At 41.4% G+C, this 10,553-nt stretch overlaps 2 protein-coding genes and 1 non-coding gene across 3 annotated transcripts in view; 1 reads left to right on the plus strand and 2 right to left on the minus strand.

The window, feature by feature from the left end:
* The window catches only part of LOC131231737 (DEAD-box ATP-dependent RNA helicase 3, chloroplastic), a 30,738-nt gene extending 25,563 nt beyond the window's left edge, over positions 1-5,175 (plus strand). Inside the window, exons 9-10 of the mRNA XM_058228039.1 lie at positions 3,399-3,670; positions 4,730-5,175. Of these exons, the coding sequence (XP_058084022.1) occupies positions 3,399-3,670; positions 4,730-4,808 (351 nt within the window). The 3' untranslated portion in view covers positions 4,809-5,175. The remainder of the gene's footprint in view (positions 1-3,398; positions 3,671-4,729) is intronic.
* A 2,249-nt stretch (positions 5,176-7,424) lies between these two features.
* Positions 7,425-9,329, minus strand: LOC131231166 (large ribosomal subunit protein uL3c). The gene is made up of 2 exons (XM_058227273.1): positions 8,731-9,329; positions 7,425-7,854 (listed from the first exon to the last, which is right to left on the minus strand). Exons 1-2 carry the CDS (start codon positions 9,296-9,298, stop codon positions 7,565-7,567), a joined length of 858 nt encoding a protein of 285 aa, XP_058083256.1. The 5' UTR covers positions 9,299-9,329; the 3' UTR covers positions 7,425-7,564.
* A 1,121-nt stretch (positions 9,330-10,450) lies between these two features.
* Positions 10,451-10,522, minus strand: TRNAQ-UUG (transfer RNA glutamine (anticodon UUG)). The gene has a single exon. It is a non-coding gene; the product is annotated as a tRNA-Gln (tRNA).
* Between the last annotated feature and the right edge of the window lie 31 nt (positions 10,523-10,553).

A 10,553-nucleotide genomic window follows, 5' to 3' on the forward strand; every position in this document is an offset into this window, starting at 1 on the left:
ATCTGAAACAACCGGATAATGAAGGAACATGTGTACAAGATTCTCTTCTTCTTCAGCTTGCACATAATACATCTATTGGGGATAGCCATGCCCTTTTGCTTCAGCTTGTCCACCATCAAGATTTTTTGGCGAATTGTCAGCCACATGAAGGCTGAAACTCTTGGGGGCACAAGGGATCTCCACAGAAGCTTAGCATACTGCAATGATGGCTTTGAGGAGGCCCATCGAAAGAAAGACTTGACCAAGAATTTTCCTAATTTCTCTCATAACCAGTCACTTTCCTCATCTAGCTATGGGCATACATGGACGTCCCGTAACATCGAGAAGAGAGCCTGCAATTGTAGGATTTCCTCATCTTTTAAGTTCCTCAGCATTATGTTCCACGATAGCCTGACACCACTAATATCAGTACAATCCTTCACCGAAACATTTTCTCCCTTGCTAATCTGTAGAGGCTGAGGAATTTGGATGCTGGGAGCAGTTTTTAAGCCGAACATCCTCCCGAATAGGATGTAATAATCTCTATTAGCCAAAAATCTAAGACTGTTCGTTAGTGATGCAGGGACATGTGATGATCTAATCCTATATGCATGTATAATCAGGTTAAAGAATATTCAAATAAATACACGAATCAACTAACCATTTCCAATCAAAGGGATTAGGTAAATTTCAACACAGATGATGTCGTTCTATCAGGATCATGCCCCTTAGCATAAAATCGCGAAAACAGTAAAAAGGGAGGATCTAGGGATATGAGAATATCTCAGATTTAGCATAAGCCAGTCCACGGTCAAGTTGGGATCTGATTCTACTAACTAACCATCCTTCTTTTCCGTTCAAACTAGAAAGGGGATATCCATAGATGAATGAAAGGGGCGAAGAATGAAGGGTTCGAGATGAAGAAAGTACATGTCCTTTTGTCGTCAAAAGAAAAAGGAGGATGATTCTTACCTTTTCTTGCACCTCGAAGACCTAGATAGAAGGAAACTTGAAATCAGGGTGGAATCCTCAAAACCCAATGACCAATCCTGAAACCCTAATATCTTGAATAAAGAAGAAGAAAAGATACGAATTTCTATTTATTCAATAATAATGAAAATATGATTTCTCACAATGTATATATCAGCTATGGAAAAAGTAAAAGTGCACTAAAGTCCCTGAAAACAAGAAAAATAACAAAAAGACGAAAAAAATAACGAAAGTGTAATAAAACCCCTGAAATAAGAAAAAAGAACAAAAATACCTGAAACTAAAACACTAGTGTGGTAGGGTGTGAAATTCGACCCATGGATCTATGGTCAGGGTGCGGTCATACCGCCCCTGCACTCGTAGCGCGTCAGAAAATAGGTCCGATGGACTCAATGTCCATCCACATCAACTCCTCCGCTTTGGTACTTTGTCAGCGACGCCTCCTCCTCTGGTACACTCTAAAGGTGTACCACTGATGTCTGCATCAGTTAGTATTTTTCCCCATAGTATCAACCCACCCCCTGCCAATAATGTCCTTCCGTACTCTCCATGCCGGACACCCACGCAGCAGTGATGGGTTCCAGTCCCTGTTTGCAGCCCCATACTTTTCCACAATGACTTTGCGCCACAATGCCTCTTTCTTTCCCAAAGCACCACCACCATTTGCTAATCGGGCTACAGTTTTTCTCCCTCACCTTACCAATCCCTAGACCTCCAGCTTCCTCAGACTTTTGCACCTCCTCCCATTTTTAGAGTTTTTTTTTTTTTGACAGCACAGGGTGTCCCTTCCCCATTTTTACTGTTGTTTCTTTGCTGGTTTCAGTTGAAAAGCAGGTACATCACCCAGCTGCTTGGTTTGGATCGACTTAGGGGAAGATGTGTTTACATTCTTTAAAGTGCATGCTGCCATTTTGTGAACATTTGATGTTTTAAAAAATTTCCTTGTGAAGCACTATGAATGTGAGTTGATTTTATTTTAAAACTATGAATGTGAGTTTCTCTAGACTGTAATGAGGTCTATCTCGAGAGTGGTAAGTGAACCTTGGATGGAACAAGAAACAGAAAACGGAACACATCATCATCATCATCTAAGCCTTAGCCCAATTAATTGCAGTCGGCTACATGAATCTTGTTCTACATTTCCACTCTATCAAGGGCCAGAACTTCAGTTTTGATTTGTTTGGATGATAGGAATAAGTTTGGTGACGGACTAAACTATTGCTAAGTTCATTTATTGATTCAGTATTATCATTTCTTTTGGGTTGTGTGCTTGTGAATGTGTGCCATTAATGCAAATACTTGTTTACCCATAGTCGCACCCGGGAATCTCGGTGGATGGGCTAAGGGTGCTCAGAAATCGGGTCGTGGTATGACAACAATAGTTCATCAGGTCTTTTCTTACTACCTCCATCCACATCCGTTTTTGTCTTCCCCTTGCCCTTTAAAGGCATTGAACTTGTGCCAATTCACTCCTAACTGGCGTGCTTCTTGGTCCCCGTTGCACATGAACAAGCCATCTAATTCTACTTTCCCTCGTTTTATTACCTATTGGTGCTATTCCTAGGTTCTCTCGATGCATTCATTTGCAATTCTATCCTTGCCTTGCCACTCATCCATCTCATCATCCTTGTGTCAGCTACATGTTCCGTGACTGCCCAACATCCTGTCCATAAAGCATGGTTGGTCTTATAGCTATCCTATAAAATTTCCTGTTCAGTTTGAGTGGTAGAAGACAATCAAATAAACATCCAGAGGGACATCACCACTTCTTCCACCCAGCTAAAACTGTCATTAATCAGGAGGTTTGCCAGCTAACCCACAGATTCAGCAAACGTGCAACCTGGCATGTGCGTGGGACATCTGAGACGTACATGAGATGGGATAGACGGTGATGATGAACTGGTGCAAAGACCAGGCTTGTCAACTCATCAGGCTAGCCACAAATGTTTGTGATGACATTTGGCAAGTTTTTCTAACCATTCATTGTTTTTTGCACATGCGGGACATCTGATGAGTGAAACAGCCTGATTTTTTCTGGCAAGTCATCTGCAGGTGGGGCACCTTTTGCATGGCTCCAATGTCCTATGCACGTTCCTGGTTGGCACATGTGCTGCATGTGAAGGTTCATGCAGTGGGTGCATGTGGTGTTAGCAAACCTCACTAGTTAGATCTCTTTTTCAAGAGATAAATTTCTTTGGTAAATGAAAATATTATAACCATCATAATTTAGATTTTTTTTTTCTTTTACTATTCCCCCCCCTCCCCCCCAAGTTATAGTGAGTTATATATATATATATATATATATATCTATCTTGTTATGTGGTTAGGGACTTTGGTTCTAAGTGATTATGCTAAATATAATTCAAAGAAAAAGGGTTGTAGCTAAATTTACCATGTATTTTTTTATTTTTTTTAATCTGTCTGTGCAGTTGCCTCCATTGCAAGATGATGGCCCTCCGAGCGACTACTACGGGAGATTTTCAAGCAGGGAACGCGGTCCTCGAGGTGGTGCAAGGGACCGTGGCTCTAGGGGTTCTCGAAGCTGGGGTGGCAGGGACTCCGATGAGGAGGATGGATTTCGGCGTGGTGGACGGAGTTACAGAACTGGCAATAGTTGGCCACGGAAGTCAAGCAGTGAGGATGATTGGCTGATCAATGGCAGGAGATCGAACCGTTCATCCCCTTACGGGGGTCGGGACAGGTATCCCTCCATGCGAACTAGCTAACAAACACCATGTCCTCTTTAAACTTTTCCTCATCCTCGTTTTTATCATGATTCAGTTTGTTACTAGTAAAAGAATACCAGCACTTGGACCCATGACGAAACTGTCCTGGAATTTAATCTAGCGGCTGCAATTATAATGAGTACCAACTACCAAGTACAAATCATCATTCAAAAGCAACTACTTTAAAAGGAAAGAGAAAAAATCTTAGTCTGAAGGACTTTGTGGTTGGAGGATTCAACTCACTAGACACCTTTCTGGGTAAATGACTAATTTACCCAGTTCCTGTCATTTTGTGCTTTCATGGCTCTCATGCAACTTTGCATGTGTTTTATACTGGAACAGTTTCAAACCCAAAACAAATTATACAAGATAAAAATGCAATCTATGGATATGACATTTGCAGCTGTTGCTTCTGCAGTATTTAATGAGTGAGCTTTGATAAGCCCACACGTGTGTATAAGGCGCCTCTTGTATGTGCCACCGCATGTGGCTGCATGGTACACGTAAGAGATCCAATCCATCCATCAGGAGGGCCCACTATGTAGATGACCTGATCCGAGAATCAGGTCAGTCGCTAATCAAGTGGGCAACAGTTTCTGAAACAAATATATGGCTGAAAAGAACTGGATCGAAAATTTCTAAGCTGTCCACCTGTTTCTAACATTGTAGCCCACCTAATGAGTAGACCAGCCTGGTCTTTGAGTTGGAGCTTCTGCATGGTTTTGTCCCATCTGATGGATGGCTTATACATGCACTAATCTGCTCATGTGAGTGGCCTTGACAAATCTATTAATGAGCATTTTGCCTCCTCCTTTCCTTCAAGGGCAACTGTTGCTGAAAAAGCACTCTCCACTCTCCAGTGACAGGCATGGGGCTTCAGCCCTTGTCCCTAAACATTTTATTCTTTTGTCAATTGGAGATTTTTTCATATTCAAGTAGTGGGTGAATGAATTTATCATTTTGATTTTTTTTATTAGATAAGTTATCATATGTATCACTGCAAGTGCTGAGGTGGCTGTTTTGTCTTGTAACAGAAGCTTTGGGGGAGCTTGTTTCAATTGTGGCAGATCTGGTCACAGGGCGTCTGAATGCCCAAACAAGCAAGATTACTAGTCTTGTACACACGGGCTAGTTGATCAAGGTCAGATGTTGCTCATTGCTCCGTACTATAGTTTCTGATCCAAGGCTGGCCGTCAGAAGATTAGCGAAATTCTCCTGACACGTTTGGATATGAAGGGAAAGGATTTTATCAAGCAAGCCTCCAGAATTAGTAAAGCAACGATCCGAGTTAAACTCTTCAGGGATGTTGTTTTCTCGGTTGCTTTTCTATCTTGTATCATGGAATCTTGCCTTTGCATTGCAGAAATTAAAACAAGAAACCAAGAGGGAGCTGAAGTCCAGTTTATATATTTTTTTCTCTCTAAATGCATGGACACTAATTTTGTTATATGTAGGAGGATGGCGTCATGTTTTTGTTGCAGGTGTAATGCTAGGGAGCCCAACAAATGCGTTAGGGTTGAATTTAAATGCCTTGCTTTGTTTCCTTCTTCAATATATAATTTTTTTTTTGGCTTGCTTGCTCGATTGGCTATGGGCCAAACATAAATCTAGAAACCTTTTGTTTAGGTTGGACATTGGGTGATTTAGATAGTTCATCTGGTGAGCCTTGTCATGGAAATATGGGATGGGCCATGTACCATAATCTTTCCATCAGATGGCCTAACAAGTGAGAGCATGAGCATAACTCAGTTGGACCATGCTGGCCAGGCTCAATGCCTCAACCATGTCGTTTGCGGGGACTCCCAGCTCACTTGTCACAGACATGTGCACCTGCACAAAATAAAATAAAATAATAATAATAATAAATATCAAGTTCCTGCCTACACGAAGTAAAAAAATGGTAGTGGCACACGTGATTATTGAATCCAGACTGTTGGCTTGTTATGCCCAACCATGGATGGCCGACCTCAAAATGAACCAACTTGAAAGATTTTTGCCTTCTGCAGGGCTTCTATTATAAAAAATTATCGAGTGTTTGTGTGAGTAGGCTCATGGTTGTTGGATCCAAATCGTTCGCTGTGTAAGCCTCACCATGGGTGAGCTGGCAAAATCCCCCAAAACTTGGATCGTAGCTTTCCAATGCAAAGCTTCCATTATCAACCATTTTTGTGTTCTTGCAAGTGGGGCCTTTGGTTCTTAGAGTCAGTGTGGATGGTGGTGCCTTTCAAGACACCTCTCTTATTTTCCACCAGAAAAAAAAAAGAAGTTTATTGATGTTTGAACTTGAAACGAACCTCAAAATACAAACCATTACAAATACATAACAAGCCATAGAGACCCACTTTTTACTATTAACTAGCCTAATGCTAGTTAGATGTCTGCAGTAGAGTCAACTTCCCGAAAATGTGGTTGATATCCCAGCCGGCAAAATGGTGCAGCTGCTCCCTGCAATTGAAAGCAATGGTGGGCACCTCCCAAGCTAGTGCAAAATTGCCCTCAATTGTTTTAATGTGCACCAAAGATTCTCATTCAATCTCTAGGTGGTTGATGTTGAAAGCTCATGATAAGTGGTAAACCATGAAATAGGGCAAGAAATTCTGTTGCATCGTTATCATAGTTCTTGTGCATAGAACTAATACACCAATAAACTCGTTTGATTTGCTTTGAACGATGACCACGGCTCCTCTCATTGAAACATTGATATCACAGTTCTTGTGCATAGAATTTCTGATTCATTTCGAATGACAACATCATTCCTCTCATTGAAAGATTTCCTAGGGCTAACCAATCAAAGTTGAGTTTGGCCCATCTAGTTTTTGGCAGAGACCATTTTACAAGAGCTGGTTTATGATTTTCCCCATCAAATTTTGTTGGTTCCAACTTTCTAAGAAGAAAGAAGTCATCTTGACAAGTTACAATTCCTGGGCCATTAGTGTTGCAAAATTCAATGATAGCCTTTTGAGCACAATTAAAAAATCCTCCTAAAGACTAAGTTATTGAATGTGGCTACATTCCTTGCCTTAAACAGTTAAACTATACAACCAAGAAAAACAGCAGGATCACATTCCAAAGGAAATTGATCTTATTCACGCCTATTCCATTATCCCACCACTCGGCCAAAACCTCATCAATTGAGGTTGGTTAGCATAGTTTGGATCAATGTTGAATAATATTCTTCTGCAAATCCGTAATGCAGATTGGCAATTCAAGAGAAACTTCCTTTTCAGCTGTTGCTCTATCACCCATTTTAACTTCCCATACCTTGCCAAATACGAAAAATGAGCAATAAAAACTCATTTCCCATTTGTTAACCAAATAGCATAAGTGCGTTTTCATTGCCGCATTTCCTGGAAAAGTGGTTCCATGGAAATGCATTTTCCACCATGGCACTATTTTCTCATACCAAATAATCAGCGAATTTGTGTTAATCAACCCACTTTTTTTTTTTTTTTAATAATAATTTAACACTACGGAAGAAATAATAGCCATTGCCAGGGCAGAGATGTTTGTTGAGGCTTGACTAAAAAGATTGACAGACCAGCTCTAATAGAGTTGAACCAGACAGTCTGGTCCAGTCTTCAAACATCCGGACACCAATTGACAGGTTCAAGGGCAAGATTATGTGCAATGATGCATATCTCGGCTTGCACGGCACTAATGAGAATTTCATGGGTAAGGCGATTTGCAAGGATGCTCCATTTCCAGAGTGACTGAGATAATTTCTGATGGAGAAAATTAGATCAACTTTTTATAAGCGCAGATAATCAGGGCAACTGAGATTCAATTTCAAGAAAAAAGAACAAAACTGAAGAAACAAATACAACTGCAAGAAACCAACGTAATGTCTCATTGACAGCATATATCCAAAGCTAACTCTTTGGTATGTTCTTCCCGACAATCTTTGCTGGTGTTATGCGTAGAAGATTACCCGGTTTACCAGGAACAGCCCCCTTTATCATGACAACTCGGAGCTCAGTGTCTATCTTGACAATCTTCAACTTCCGGATCTTTGTTTTCGTTCCTCCCATCCTACCTGGCATCTTCTTCCCTTTATATACACGACCAGGTGTGGTCCCAGCACCAATGGATCCTAAGGCTCGATGACTCTTGGAACCATGAGTCATTGGTCCACGATGGAAATTATGCCTCTTGATTCCACCTGCATCAAAGGAAAGAGGTTTTGGCATCAAAGTCAAGCACCTGTGTGTGTGTGTGTGTGTGTGTGTGTGTGTGGATAGGTAAGCTGGAATCAAATGCAATATCTCAATGTTGAAATGCACTACTTAATAGATCTAGTAGTTGATGCCATTGCCTATATAGCAATGCAAAATGCAATTATGTTGAAATGCTCTTCACTCCCTCTTCAAGGATGGGAATGGTGACAGCCATTGATATTCTAGTCAAGACTCGGGATGTCATGGTTTCATAGACTTCTTCACTCCGGGGAGCAACTCAATTGCAAGGGGACGGATCTCTACCAATGAAGCCACATCCACCAACTCCTTAGCAGAGTTAGGCTGTAGGTAGTGGAAGCATTGCAACATCATCATATGAAATATTACAAGGCCTTAGAATCCAGTGCTAGTTTCCAATACCATGTTAAGCAATGGTGACCCATCGACCACGCATGTGGTACACATGTATATCAATCCAGGCTGTCCAAATAATTGGCCTCGTCATGGATCAGAAATGGCCCAGCAAGTGAAAATAATCCAACAATCCTAACTATCCAATGTTGCCCAAAAATCTTGAATTGAAATCCAATTTTGTTAAACCAAAACTCGAATGAAAAAATGTGGTGCTTGAGGTCATTGAAGAGCAAAGTCTTAAAACATAATATCCCCATCCACTGTGGAGTTGGCAATTTCACAAACACTTAACATTCAACAACATCATTATCCCAATTTCCAGTTACACTGATTAGCAGACAATGAGAAGGTAAACAAAGGTAGCAGAGCAGAATTGGAAGTTGCATGAGATATCATATGCAACAATAATCAAATGAAAGAAAAGAAAAGAGAGAAAGAATTCATACCTTGGAATCCCTTTCCGATGGAATTACCAGAGACGTCAACGAAATCTCCTTCCTTGAAGATTTCCTCCAAGACGAGCCTCTGATTGGGCTCGAAGCCTTCAATAGACTGAAGGCGGAACTCCTGAAGGTGGCGCATAGGTATGGCGCCGATCTTGTCGAGGTGGCCAATCTCCGGCTTGGTGAGCTTCTTGTCGCGAACCCTGCGGTAACCGACTTGGACGGCATCATAACCGTCGGTGGAGACGGTCTTGACCTGAGTGACGATATTGCCCTCACGGAAGCCGACGACAGTAACGGGAACGACCCTACCTTCCGGTTCGAAGTAGGTCATCATGCCCAGCTTCGTTCCCATCACACCGATACCAGCTTCCATGCTCATCATCGTAACCGAAGACGAGGATCCAATTCTCTTCTGACTCCTTTCGGGTTTTGGGATGGAGAAGAGACAAGGAAGAAAGGTTGTTTTGGCAACGGAAATGTGGGAAAGAGATGGAGCTTGAGAAAATTTACCAATGTTTCGGGTAGAGACGGACCCGAATGGGCATTGAGTACAGAAAGAAACCGCCATTTAAAAAAAAAACGAGAGCTCCTCTCCTCTCACTCTCTCATGTCTCCTTCCTCTTCTCACGTCTTCCTTATCCTTTCGTCTCTGACTCTCCATTTGTTGAAATTACCAAAATGTCCAAAGTGCTTCAAATACTGAGTTCATAAGACCACATAATTTCACAGTGAGGACCCACATAATTTCACATTTAGATATTTGGATTTTATTCGAAATTCAAGGTAGAATTCACTTCATTTTTCAAACTGTGACAACTTTTCATCGGAATATATTAGGCATACATCGATGTGGGTCCCTTGGTTAGGTTCGCACCCACATAGCCGGTTCTATTCTTCAGTAGCTATTTCACTAATGAAGTTATGTCACCAAGTTTTGTGGGTCTCACCATGATGTATGTGTTGTATCCATATTGTCCATCCATTTGGAGAGCAAGCCCGCCTTCAGACTTGGGGGCAAGTCGCACTCAACTGGGCCGCCCCTCCGCCCTCGCACAACAACCCCAGGTTAAGTGGGGCACCTGTTATGGACGCCGATGCTGGGACTGCCAGGTATGGGCAGCATGCTTGAGCACCCTGATTGAATAGGTTTTTTTTTTTTTTTTAAAGGTCCATAATGCCTATTTCTGCGGTGCTATTGTAACAGTAATGACAGCATGCTTGAGCACCTTGATTGAATAGTTAAAATAATAATAAAAAAAAGTTCCAGCTGTTGGGATCTTAGGTGTAAATATGTAGACTACAAATGGTTAAAAGAATGGTGTAGATTCTGTCATACATGGCTACATATGATGAGAGGTTCCCATCTTATACACGAGCATGTGGCTCATTATAAGAAATTAATCAGCAATTCTAGATTTGACATATATGTGTAGGCCACCTGATGACGTGACTGATGGATACACTCCCGTCAGGCTTTTGGGCCAGACCGGCTACTCGGCCTATTTTGGAGCACTTTCCTCATATCCATATGCATCAGGAAATGGTTCAAATCAGCTTATATTAATCCAAAGGGCAATTTTAATCTAATACAATATATGCATCGGACCCATCTGATGAATGGCCCAGATCTTTTATTGATTTCTGCAAAGGTCTGGTCTGGATGACAGAATATGAATTAAAAAAAAGATGATGACGTAGTAAAAAAGAAAATAAAAAGAAAAGGTCCTACCGGGAGTCGAACCCAGGTCGCTGGATTCAAAGTCCAGAGTGCTAACCACTACACCATAGAACCTCTGTATTACGAAGTTTCATCTTTTTATATA

Source organism: Magnolia sinica, chromosome 17 (assembly GCF_029962835.1).
Source record: "Magnolia sinica isolate HGM2019 chromosome 17, MsV1, whole genome shotgun sequence".
In the NCBI taxonomy this organism is placed as follows: Eukaryota; Viridiplantae; Streptophyta; class Magnoliopsida; order Magnoliales; family Magnoliaceae; genus Magnolia; species Magnolia sinica.